The sequence below is a fragment of the Chelonia mydas genome, chromosome 1, assembly GCF_015237465.2.
Source record: "Chelonia mydas isolate rCheMyd1 chromosome 1, rCheMyd1.pri.v2, whole genome shotgun sequence".
NCBI classification, from domain to species: Eukaryota; Metazoa; Chordata; order Testudines; family Cheloniidae; genus Chelonia; species Chelonia mydas.
This window is the reverse complement of record NC_057849.1, coordinates 156,096,060-156,109,242: the sequence shown is the minus strand read 5'-3', so window position 1 is coordinate 156,109,242 and position 13,183 is coordinate 156,096,060. Positions and strand designations below refer to the sequence as shown.

The 13,183-nt window shown below is 45.5% G+C and overlaps 1 protein-coding gene across 5 annotated transcripts in view; it reads left to right on the top strand.

The window, feature by feature from the left end:
- The first annotated feature begins 1,557 nt into the window (after window positions 1–1,557).
- Window positions 1,558–13,183, top strand: part of LOC102941119 (interferon-induced GTP-binding protein Mx1) — a 29,370-nt gene continuing 17,744 nt past the window's right edge. Inside the window, exons 1-6 of one of the 5 annotated variants that reach the window (XM_037903764.2) lie at window positions 1,558–1,637; window positions 5,693–5,771; window positions 9,151–9,343; window positions 9,891–10,028; window positions 10,980–11,134; window positions 12,780–12,918. In XM_037903764.2, coding sequence (XP_037759692.1) covers window positions 5,721–5,771; window positions 9,151–9,343; window positions 9,891–10,028; window positions 10,980–11,134; window positions 12,780–12,918 — 676 coding nt within the window. In that variant the 5' untranslated portion in view covers window positions 1,558–1,637; window positions 5,693–5,720. Of the gene's footprint in view, window positions 1,794–3,111; window positions 3,133–5,692; window positions 5,790–9,150; window positions 9,344–9,890; window positions 10,029–10,979; window positions 11,135–12,779; window positions 12,919–13,183 lie in introns of those variants that run through there. The other 4 variants (XM_037903738.2, XM_037903747.2, XM_037903773.2 and 1 more) reach the window with 4 other exon arrangements.

The window sequence follows — 13,183 nt, the reverse complement described above, 5'->3', positions numbered from 1 at the left end:
GTCCCGTACGCATGCGATGATTCCCAGTCGTAGCTACTGGGAATCATCCCAGACCTGCAACACTATGCGGTCCAACCAGTCTGTGCTTGTTTTCCAGGCCCAGAATTGGCGTTCCACAGCATGCGCCTGCCCCATTGCCACCAGGATGTCCAAATTGCCGGGGGTCATGCTTTGAGAGAAGTCTGTGTCCATGTCCTTATCACTCTCGTCACCGCGCTGCCATCATCTCCTCGCCTGCTTTTGCAGGTTCTGGTTCTGCACATACTGCAGGATAATGCGCGAGGTGTTTACAATGCTCAGAACTGCAGCGGTGATCTGAGCGGGCTCTGTGCTTGCCGTGGTATGGCATCTGCAGGAAAGCAGAACTGCAGCAGAAGCGGTGGATGAGGATGGTTAGCAGGCCTACTGCACTGTCTGCTGCCAGCAGCACCAGGACACAACAGTGGCGCTGTCGGTGAGCTGAGCTGAGCAGGCTGCACGTTTGTCATGGTATGGTGTCTGCAGGAGAGCAGAGTTGCAGCGGAAGTGGTGGATGACGATGGTTTGCAGTCCTACTGCACCGTCTGCTGAAAGCAGTACGGCGTCCACATGGAAAAAAGGCGTGAAATGTTTGTCTGCCGTTGCTTTCATGGAGGGAGGGGTGATTGATGACATGTACCCAAAACCACCCGCGACAATGTTTTTGCCCCATCAGGCATTGGGAGTTTAACCCAGAATTCCAATGGGCGGCAGAGACTGCAGGAACTGTGGGATAGCTACCCACAGTGCAACGCTCCGAAAGTCGACACTAGCCACAGTACTGTGGACGCACTCCGCCGACTTACTGCACTTAGTGGGGGACACACACAATTGATTGTATAAAATCGCTTCTATAAAAATCGACTTCTATAAATTTGACCTAATTTCCTAGTGTAGACATACCCTGAGAAGCATAAATCCCACTGAAAATCTCGTTCCCAATTTTGCTCCCATCCCTTGCTCGTGTAAACTGTACTGTATGACCTAAACTGGTCTATTGACTTCACTGGAACTGCTCAACAGCAGCAACAGTGGCATATCTAGGCTCTGAGAAGGCAGGTGTGAAGTGGACAGCTGGAGTAGAACATGCAATACACACTTAAGGGTCTGTCTACACAGAGGCAGGGAGGTGTAATTCCCAAATCACCTTGTGATTGCAGCATCCACATACTTTATAACTCCTGTGCCCATGAAGAGTCTCTTGAACTTTAGTGGAGCTCTGGTAAGATGCAGGGGACTGCCTATGCACGGTAAATTTGGAGAATTAGGACCTAGATCAGTCAAATATTAAAAATTAGACACCCTACTCAGCATCTTCAATCAAAGAGAAATTGACCCTAGTTATTTATCTTTAATATTGTTGGGGTGGGGGGAGGGTTGCCTCATGCTACCTTAATTATGTATAATAAATACAAACTGCAAATCACTTCTGTCCGGTGCAATGTCTGTACACTTAAATTAGGCACTAGCGTGTAAGATTATATCGCAGAAAAGCTCCTGAGGTTTCTTTCATTTCTCCTGAATTGTGTCACAGAAGTTGGGTGGAGCTAATGAGCGCTGTATATAGCCCAAAGCATCTGAGTATTAGAAGTCCCCTTTCAGCCCAGCATCTGAAACAGGTAAGAAGCTTTCTCCTATGTTCCTGCTCAATGAATCGCTGACCACTGCAGTGTGGATAGCTGTGATTTTTCTATTGTAAGAGAGAGGAATTACTTTTGGTAGCCAGATGTGGGTAGCAAGAGAGCTGCTACCAGGGAGCCTGAAACAAAAGTGACGTAAGTGCGTACAAAAGTCTTTTCTCTCGCTCGGCGAAAACAAACGCACGCTATTGTAAAATCTCCACGAGTCGCATAGGGTTACGGGGCGGGATGCCGTTTCTGTGGGAAGAGGACGCTTGGGGGGGGGGAAGCGCGGGCATTTTGAAACGGGAGAGCCCAGGGGTACTGGATGGAGCCGCTGCCCAGGGTTTCGCGCAGCCTGGGTAACCTGGCGGCTGGAGAGAGGCAGGGCTCCTACTGCAGGGGGGACCACAGCGCGCTGTGCGCGGGCCACGCTTCGTTCCCCCTGCCGCCGCCGCCGCCTCCCGGGGGTTCGGGGAGCCTGGGCGAAGGCCCGGCGGGCGCGCAAAGACCCCGAGGCGGGCAGACACCGCCGTGGCCAGCGGGAACTGCCGCCTTCCCTTGGGCGCGCGGCAGCGCTTGGGGGCGGGGCACCGCGGGGCTGCGATGGGGCCGGCTGCCGCGGTTCGGTTCCGCGCGGCGCTGCCCGGGCAGCGGCGGCGAGTCAGTGACCTGGGTGCTGCTGGTGCTAACCCCAGGGGAGCGCAAGAGGAGCACAGCTGCATGCGTCCGATGAAGCGGGCTGTAGCTCAAGAAAGCTGATGCTCAAATAAATGTGTTCCTCTCTAAGGTGCCACAAGTCCTCCTGTTCTTTTTGGGGATACAGACTAACAGGGCTGCCCCTCTGAAACCTGAGTTCAGTCGCGTCCCCCCCCGCCCGGCGTCATTGGTATCCGAATCTGGCCAGCTCAGCATACCCCAAAAAGAGCTTGGATGGCAGTCACTAGATTTCTGACAGCTTTCAGAGGGGCAGCCATGTTAGTCTGTATCCGCAAAAAGAACAGGAGGACTTGTAGCACCTTAGAGACGAACACATTTATTTGAGCATCAGCTTTTGTGAGCTACAGCTCGCTTTGTCGGTTGCACACTTTCTGAAATAAGTCAGATGTCAGTAAGTAGGAGACTCTTTATTTTCTACCACAGCTCTTTGTACCTCTCCTCCCTTGTAAAATAACCTAAAAGTTCATATCGATAATTGTCCTGTTAGGAGAGATTGGTTTTTACATAGGTAGCCATTTGGCAGTGGTATGCAGGGCCGTCCTTACCCATACGCAATCTACACAGCTGCGTAGGGCACCACAATGTCGAGGGGCGGCCCAGGGTACAGGAGCCACTGCGTAGGGCTCTGAAGCAAGAGTTTGAATAAAGTGTTATGCGTAGTGGTTGTTTCACTGGAATAATATAAAATTTTCTGTTTTGCTTTAAATAGTACCCTGTCTGCTAGTAGCCTAAAAAATACAGGGCAAAAGATAACGACTGGTCCTTAACTATAAAGGTAATATTCTTGGAAGTCAAAGATTCTAGCACTCGGCTGTTAGTTTAGTTTCCCTAAGTTCTGTCAGAGAAAAGAAGGATGGAGATAAGTAAGACATAGGGTGGCCAACTTTCTAATCGCACAAAACCGAACACCCCTGACCCACTCGCTCCATGTCCCCTCACTCCGTTGCTCGCTCTCCCCCACCAGGCTGGGGAAGGGAGTTGGGGTGGGGGGGGGTGAGGGCTCTGGCTGGAGGTGCAGGCTCTGGGGTGGGGCCAGGAATGAGGGGTTTGGGATGCAGGAGGGGGCTCAGAGCTGGGGTTGGGGGGGCTGCAGGGGGTGGGCTCTGGGAGGGAGTTTGGGTGTGGGAGGAGACTCTGGGCTGGGGAAGGGGGTTGAGGTGCAGGGGAGTGAGGGCTCCAGCTGGGAATATGGGCTCTAGGGTGGGGCCGGGGATGAGGGGTTCAGGGCTGGGGTTGGGAGGGACGTGGGGAGATGCAGGGTCTGGGAGGGAGTTTGGGTCTGGGAGGGGACTCCTTGCTATGGGATGGGATTCAGAGTGCGCTTACTGCGGCTCCCAGGAAGCTGCCCCCAGGTCTCTGCGACCCCTAGACCAGAGGTTTTCACAACAACATTTTTGGTGGCCAGTCCAACAAATTTTCCTAAAATACTTAATTAGCTTTAGGAAAAACTTATAAATATGCACATATACGTGTCCAAATCATTGTAATTTATTTATGTAGGGGTTTTTTGCAGGCTCAATAATAAAAATAATGTACAGTTGTATTTTGGTGCTCCTTGCTCTCGCTGCCTTCCCTGGGCCTCCACAGATTCCCCTGGCCCCCGCTGCCTCCCCCAGCCCCCCATCGCCCCAAGCTCCCTTCCGTGGCCGCTCACCCCCCTCCTTGCCTCTTGACCACCGTGCTAGGTAAGGCCTGTACTGCTGAAGCCCCATCACCCTGTGCTGAAGCCCAGAGCCGGAGCCTTATGGCTGGAGCAGGGGTGGGAGGGCTGAAGCCCAGAACCCACTGCCAGAGCCCCAAGGCTTTTGATGGGGAGGGGGCTGAAGCCTGCCCCTCAGAGCTTCAGGGAGGGGCCACTGCTTTGCCCCCTCCCGCAGGAGGCTGTCGTGGCCACAGGAAAACCCCTTGGTGGCTGCAGCCACAGTGTCCGCATTTGAGAGAAACTGCCCATATGCATGGGTGGCCAGGGAGACTCTGTGTGCTGCCCTCATGCCAGCAGACTCTGCCCCTGCAGCTCCCATTGGTCACGGTTCCAGCAAATGGGAGCTGCGGAGCCAGCACTTGGGCGGGGGCAGCGCACAGAGGCTCCCTGGCCACCCACGCGCCTAGTGGCCACAGAGACCTGGCAGCCGCTTCCAGGAGCCACACAGAGCCAGGGCAGATAGGGAGCCTGCCTTAGCCGCGGCCCCCTGCTGTGCCGCCGGCCAGACTTTTAATGGCCCAGACGGCAGTGCCGACCAGAGCCAACAGGGTGCCTTTTTGACCGGGCGTTCCTGTAGAAAACCGAATGCCTGGCAACCCTAAAAGAGTTAATAGTTTTGAAATAGTCCTAGCATATAGCCAGGTAAAGGTTCTCTTTCTCTTTAAGTAATTACTTATGTTAGCAGGTGTTACTGTATGAGAACGCAAATGTCTTATCTGACAGAAATCTGGATTATAGGGAAATAGCACAGAAGTCACTGCAAACAACTCTGAAAATCTAGGTGAAATGAATAGGCAACATGATGTATATTAAGGATGTTTGAGAAAAACTCTTTACTAACTATATTGAAATATATTTTGTAAGCTTCCTTAAAAAAAAGAGAGGGGAGGTGGGCAGATCCTCAACTGCTATAACTCAATATAGCTAAGAATTTTAGATTTATTAGTCCTTATTGCATCAAGTGATGGCTTGTATGTGTGTGTGATTATTTTTTGTCAAAAGAAACTGAGATTTGTTAATAGGAATGTTATGGTATTTCCAGCTTTTTTAAAAACCCGTTTGTAGCTGCAAAGTAAATGTTTTATTTCTTTTGATGATCATGATGGCTGGTGCTGTTAACTGTATTTGCGTGGACCATAAATCTTGATATATGGATTCTTACTACAGGTCCTAATTTTGGCCTAGTTTACTATATCTTATGGGGAGAAAGCAATAAAAGAACCGAAGATCGTCCCAAGACACTGCTAATAATGGATAGAGTTGCTCAGTATTATTCAGTGGTTAAGCATGATCATTCTGGGGGACTAAGATCATGCAGTAGGCCCAAAAGCTTGTTTATAAAACGAAGTATGCTGTATAACAACAGTTTATGTAGGACTAATTAGAACATAAATATTTACTCCACTTCTGTTCTTTTAGTCCAGTAAGGTTGGAGACAATGGGCTAGATCCACCCTCAGCTGATGTAAATTAGTGTTTTGATTTCAGTGGAGCTATCCTAATTTACACTAGCTGAGTATCTGGCCTAATAAGATCTTAGCAGATTGGTATATGAGCTAAATTAACAATGCTCTTTTGATTATGAAATGTGGCCATATTTTCCGTATGGCCTAATGACTTGATTTTTATCCCAGGAAGACATCCTGAAGACTCCAGTGTAGCATGATGTCTGGGAAGAGCGTCAAGAGAGAGGAAAATCCACCATCTCCAAAGGTGAATAAAAATGCACAGGTGAGCGACACACATCTATTTGGAAGACCATACACTAAAATTTGCAAGGACTATACAGCCATCATTTTGATGAAATACAAGACCAGATATTTGGCTGGTGTATTGTGGGCATAGCTCCACTGAAATCTGCTCTTTTAACTAGTATTGTGGGCATAGCTCCACTGAAATCTGCTCTTTTAACTACACGTATAGTATTGGGCATTGGTTTCGTTGTCAGTGGACCAGGTTTGAGAGAATTATCTATATACGTACATGCTCCTCTCTGGAGAGCTTAGGAGATGGGAGCAGAGCTGTGCCTCCAAGCAGAAAAGCTCTGGGACGTTCTCTTTTGTGAAGAGCTGATGCAGGCCGAATGCCTCAGGGAGCGCTAGGGAAAGGAGCATGCTGAATAGCAGTCCTAGCACCTGCTAGCATAAGTTGCAATGGACTTGCTACCAGAAGGTCTTGGGCAAATAGTGAAGGTAGGGCCCTGGCCATCTCACCAACCAGTCTGGTCACAATCCCTCGAGTTGTGCCGGTTGTGCTAGCGATCCCTCTTCTCTTACTGCTGTTCACAGGAGCACTAATCTCAGTGTTCTGCCAGGGTCCCAAGTGGGTGCTCTGGAAGGGGGAGGGGGCCTCTGTCCCTGCACATCCCCAGCACATGGGCATGCCCTGGGCATGCCCAGATTTAGCTCTAACTGTTAATAGTCCCAGTGCATGTTATTTCATAACTTTTGCTATTTTCCTGCTGTGTAGGAGAAATGCAATTAATTCTACATAGAAAATGCTTGAGTCTTCAGGCTCACTTTGGGTATCTGCTTTAAAAAAAAAAATCTCCGTTTTGGTATGTGCAGTAACTGCACGGTATTGTCAGTTCTTATTAGTGCTCGTGGAAGGTGCTGGAATTACAGCCCTAGTGACTGAAATGCTTTTAGCCACAGAAGAGTTACCTGTGGGCACCAACAGCAGCAACATACATTTCCCCAGAAGGCCTTGCCAAAGTATCCCAACCCTTTTCTGCAGGGACTGCCTCTCAGGGTAAAACAGTCATTCAGTTTCTAAGGCCATTCCGACTTAGGCCCCTCCAATGAGAGTGCTAACTAGGGAACCGATCCGTGACAGTCGTGATGTTCGCTTTTGTAGGGGTGGACACCAGTCGGGGACTGGACAGCAATCCCCAGCTCATTTCACTCAGGCAGCTGAATAGTTAGTAGATGACGATAACTGTGGGCACTTCTGAAGGTTGCCTAAAGGTCTTCGAACCCCTCAGTGTTCGAACCCCTCACTGTGCAGCGTAATGCACTAGAATAAGTGTGTGCCACCTTTCTATAATGTCCCTCGTCAGTTAGGAAAGCTCATCAGAGAAGGGTGGAGAAAAAGCCACCAAATCTCCATATGAGCCTTCAAAGTTGGAGTTGTTTTGAATTTGAATTGAATTTGAATTGAATTGAATTGAATATGAATTTGAGAGAAATACCTTAAAATAATTATTGGCTTATGAGCAGGGAGGCTTTCAGGCAGGGGATTGTGTGAGGCCGGTAACTGCGGGGTCTCTTACATTAGGCATCTCTGACGGTAATTAAAAACACTAGTACCAATGGAATCAATACAAAGAGAAACCACAAAGCAACCTCACAGACAAGAACGATTAAATAGATTAAAAGGACTCCCCCATTTTCCCCATGCCTCACCCACCCCTTGAGCAATCGTCCTTGCCTCACCAGCCCTCTTAAGAAGATGAGCCTTCCAAGATGCTCTGAATATCAACAGATTAGACTGTTCTGAACCAATTAGCTGGGAGGAGCAGGGCGCATTTCAAAGAGAAGCGGTCCTCGTGGAAAAGGCCTTGCCAGCTGCCTCACTGTCTCATCCTGAGGTGGAGGGGGTCTAGCTGAAGCACCTCCATACATTTCAACTGCAGCAGGGATGGCACAAGGAGGGAGGTAGTCTCCCAACCAGACATGCTGAGACATGTGGGTTTTGTTCTTCACAATACATATGGAATACACAGTTCTTCCCAATATTATGTATTTTAGTGTCTCACAGAGTGTCCGTCACTGTGGCAATCACTCTTTTTACTACAGATCTGTTTATAGCACACTGCTGCAAAAAAAACTCCTGGCATAATGCTGTGTACCTGTGACATTCTCCACGGTACAATCTGGACTGTTGGACAGCTGTCCGTCCCCCGTCCCCCACCCAGTTCTCTAGCCTGGGATGACTTTTACACTGCTTAGCTTCTACCCCTTGGTGCTACTCACACACAGCTTTTAGCATGCAAAACGACCCCACTGGATTATAGGAATGCTTCAAGCAAGCCACTCCTGAATTACGTACAGGGTGACACCAGCAAATTCTTAGTCCTAGGCTGGCTGCCCAGAAATATGCATCTTCTACTGCTCAGTATCCTCCTGGACAGTACAAGCTCATATATAGTCTGTCATTTCAACAAAGGAAAATGGTTATGCGCCAGCCTTGTTATCTCAAATAGAAGTTCCCAAACACTTCAATCCTAACATACACTGGTTTAGATAAAACAAAATAAAACAAGTTTATTAGATCTAGAACGATGGATTTTAAGTGATTACAAGTGATGAGGCATAAAAGTCAAATTGGTTAAAAAAGAAATAAAAAGATAAAAATGCAAGCTAATTCCTTACTTTACTAAGGTAATACTATAAAAGCAAAAAAGTCTGTCTCACCATAAGCTGCAGTAAATTTCACAGGCTTGGTCTCCTTCCAACCTGAGATCCCTCCCCCTTTTCAATGTCTTTCAGGAATTTGTTGATGCTGTGAGCAGAGAGATAGGAGGAGGACAGGTGATGGCAGTGGCAGTCACTGTCTCTCATTCTTATACTCCTCTTCCCTCTTTGAGGATTACCCTCCTCCCACTGGGGTGCAAACATACAGGCTCCTGTATGCGTGCGGTTTGAACCGTCTCTGAGATAAAATGCAAATTTCTTATTTATACCTTCTCCCGTGCTGGAGAATGGCTGCTTAAGCTGGTGATCACTTTTTAACATCTTGCTGGTGTGCCAGTGTGCGTTTGTCTCTGAGAAACTGGTTTGTAAGTGTTACCCAGAATTACAGCATATTGCAGTAAGAATCATACAGTAGAAACTTATAACTTTATACATAATGTTGCTACACATATTTCAACAGGATAATCATATTCAGCAGATTATGAATGTTCAAATGATACCTCAAGGCATACTTTGCACAAAATATATCATAACCTTATAAAAGTGGTGAACATGGAATACTGGGTGTCACAGTATCTCATCACTGACACTGTGCCTATATTTGTAGAGACCTTTTATTGAAACTGGAGGTCAAGGTCCTTCTTCCATTTATAAGCGCTTTTTTTTTTTTAAATCAGAAAGCAGAACACTCCTTGTGCAGTCAGTATGAGGAAAAGGTTCGTCCCTGTATTGATCTCATTGACTCCCTGAGAGCCCTCGGAGTAGAAAAGGACCTGGCTTTGCCAGCGATTGCAGTGATTGGAGACCAGAGTTCTGGAAAAAGTTCGGTTCTAGAAGCCCTGTCTGGAGTCGCTCTTCCTAGAGGCAGTGGTAAGAATTTACCTCTCAGCTTTTCATGTCAGAAATCTGACATTTCCCTGGGTCACAGTGGTGTGTTATTCTGTAAGGGTGCTGGAGGACTGCTTTGAAATGGTGGGGAGAGGGGAGCCTGTGATCTGGGAGACTGAACATGGGGCTGGAAGGCAGGAAACCTGGGCTATGTTGTCAGCTCTGCCAAGGACTTCTCATGTGACCTTGTACAACTCACTTCACTTCCCTGATCTTCAGGTACCCCTTTCTTCAAAATGGGGATAACTGCTATATATTTACACACCTATGTAATGAGCTTTCAGTTCTTCAGATGAAGAGCACAAAAAGCATACTCTAGAGGTCCTTGAACTCCAGTGGAAAGACTACTATTGCAATGAACATTACATTTGATCCCTACTACTGTGTAATTGCAAAGCAGTAGTAGTACGATACATGTTGAAAATAAGCTAAGAACAATATGCTGGTATTTCAGTGGCTTCCAAAGAGGAGGGAAACGTGTTTCATTCTTCATACGTGACTAGTGCTTTATGTTTGTTTAATTTGATAGGTATTGTTACCAGATGTCCTTTAGAGCTCAAACTGAAGAAAGTGCATTACACACAGGAATGGAAAGGAAAAATTACTTACTTGGAGATAAAGCAAGAACTGAATGGTCCTTCAGAAGTGGAAAAAGAAATAAGGAAAGGTAAATGTAACCTGGGACGTCAATAACATACTTTGAATCTTGTATTTCCTTGTGGCCCTGATTCTGCAATGATGTCTGTGTGGGCACAGGAGTTTATTTCAGGATTGAGGCCTGCGTTTGCAATGGCATTGTAAAAAGTGGGGATTTCTCACTCTTCTGTTCTGGATGTTTGTGCCTAGTTAAGACATTATCATCACTTATGCTTTCCTATAGCTCCATAAGTGTGCATAGTGCTTACAATAGGTAATATCTGCAAGTGGGTTCCCTGCTGAGCTGGCCAAATAACAAATTGATTGGTTCACTGGTGATTTTGGAAAAAAAAAAAAAAAAATCTTGTTTTGGGTCAAACTGAAAATTGTCAGTGAATTGGAAAAAAAATTGTTTCAGGTCAAATAAAACATTTCATTTCAACCAACTCGAAACTTGTTTATTTGATATCAGCCATTTGAATGGTTTTGAAATAAAATGGAAGTTCGTTTTGTTTTGAAATTTGTTTTACATATTTTTAGCTGAAACCATTTTGTGAAATTGACATGAATTTGTGAAATGTTTTGGTGTCACCAAATCTACATTTCTCGCTTAAAAAAATGTGTGAAAAATTTCACCCAGCTCTACTCTGTGCTTCAAACCAGACATACACTTATGCTGGATACTGACAGATTAGCAGCAAGCTTGTGGTTTAGCACTCCACTGTTCTTTGGGGCTGATATTTGCTATTCCCTGGGCCAAGTCTTGGATATTGTTGTTCTTTACGGTATAAAAATGAAGACTAATCTTTATTATTTTATACTATATTTATAAATCTTCTTTCAAAGCTAAAATGAAGATGCTTGTCATGGAATTTAGACTAGAAATAAATTTAGCAATAGGTTTTTTCTTAATCCCCATTATTTTCTAGTCTAAATTCCATGACAAGCGTCTAATCTTTGCTTTTGTGTCTCCATCCTCTAGCCCAGGATGCAATGGCTGGTGAAGGAGTGGGCATTAGCCAAGAATTAATATCCCTAGAAATTAGCTCCCCGAATGTTCCAGATCTGACACTGATTGATCTGCCAGGGATTGCGAGGGTGGCTGTGGGGAATCAGCCAAAAGACATTGGAAATCAGGTAAAGTATGTAGCAATTCTGGGCTGGGAAACTGGTAAATGATGGCGAAAGAGATTAGGGTGTCTTGATCTGCATAATCTTCTGTTTAATGATGGCACAGAACAGACAGATATGTAATTTCCCAAGAAGAAGTAAGATATAACAAACTAGGGTTTTAGTGGAGAAAGTGCTAGCATTGAGAAGGATGTGCCATATACCAAAAGGGGGAAAACTCTAGATTCTGTAGACAAGAGTGTTTGTTTGAAAATGTCTTTGTGCTCTAATGGAACTGTGTGTGTGCGTGCATGTGCGTTCGTTCACCCTGCAGAGGTTTCAGCGGAGCTGGTTACAGGGATTTTTTGGCCCCCAGGAAGGTCATTTTTCCAGGCACCAATCCCGCTATCTTTCCTGCCCATCCCCATTAATCCTCCTCCATCTTTCCTTTTTATTTTCCCTCCTTCCCTCTCCCTACTCTATTCTAATTGAAGGAGAAGGTGGTTGTTAGATTTTCTGTCCATTCAAAATCTCTTTTGCACTCACCCAGAGCTGAGGGCATCTGATCTTTACATCCTCAGTGGTGTCCCAAAAGTTGACTCTGCATTTCTGGGGAAGAAAGAAGGATGCTCTAGAAAGCTTGTCTGATTCAAACACTGATGAGGACGATAGCCTGCAGAAATTACTTTCTGTGGCTTCACTGAAATTTTTGATGTAATGTTTTTATTTTTGTAATGACCCTCTGACATTTACACTGAGGCAAATTACTTCTCATTGTCTCTTTCAAAACAATATTTTAAATGCATGGGAAAAGAAGGTGCACATCTGAAAATGGCACGCTCAGGGCTTCCTTATGCCCCAGCAACCCCTGAGAGTCATGGTCCTCTGAGGCCATGGGCATCTGGCATAAAATAGAGCAACTCTGAGGCTACCCTAATTTATGCTCAGTATCAGTCCACTGACTACCAGCCCCAAGGCTGAGGGGATACACAAGTGTGTTAAACTCATTTGCACACATCCACTTCCTGAGCTGCAGCTCAGGATCTGGGCCTAACTGTTATATTGTGAGACTTGTTGTCTTCAAGTTTTCAATAGCATCATAAAAAGCTAAAATTTGATGTTGCTTAATCATTCCTAGTTTAGTTCTAAGTGTACCTGCTTGGACTTGTAAACCTATTACAATAAAGACTATCATAAATGTTATTCTGTGCTTTTAAACAATGTTGTTCAAGTTGGTCAAATGCAGTATGTTTACATATGTTTATTAACACGTTTAATTTTACCTTTAGATGATAAGATTTCAGGCTGTATTGTGTTCTTCTGAAATTCTCATGTAAGTTTTCGTCCCATAGTCACATCTGTAATACTAATGATATGCTATCAAATCTGACCACGATTTTTGCAGTACTGGACCCAAACCACTGAACCATTAAGTTCTATCCCATGCCTCCGGCAGTACTCAGTACTTTGAGGCAAGTGAAAAAACACCATAATGCACCTAGGCAATCATGCCGTCGGCATAAGCACATTAGGAGGTGGAGGGGGTAGCTAAATAAATTCCTTTGAAAGCTATGAAATCTGGAAGAACCAAACCTACCACTTGTAATAGGACTTACCTACCATAGCCTATGTGAAGTAATAAACTTTTATTACATTTCTTATTTCATTACAGATCATAAATCTAATTAAAATGTATATTTGTAAGCAACAAACTATAAATCTGGTAGTTGTACCAAGTAATGTGGATATTGCAACTACAGAGGCCCTAAGAATGGCTAAAGAGGTGGATCCTAAGGGGGAGAGAACTCTAGGTAAGTAAAGATACATATATTTAAAAAGAAAATGGGATTGTGTTGTGCGAAAAGTCATTGTACTTGCAAAGAATGTTTATTACTAAACACTGGAGAGGTTGAGCATTTTCTACCAGTTACCCAGGTGGCTAAAAGAATCCTAGGAAAGCAGCAAAAAAACGAGAGATTTGTATTTTGGTGATGGGCTTACTATCATTTGAAATCCACACAGGATTTTCCTATCCATGCTTTGTTTCAGAATCTGAATTTCAGACAAAAAAAATCA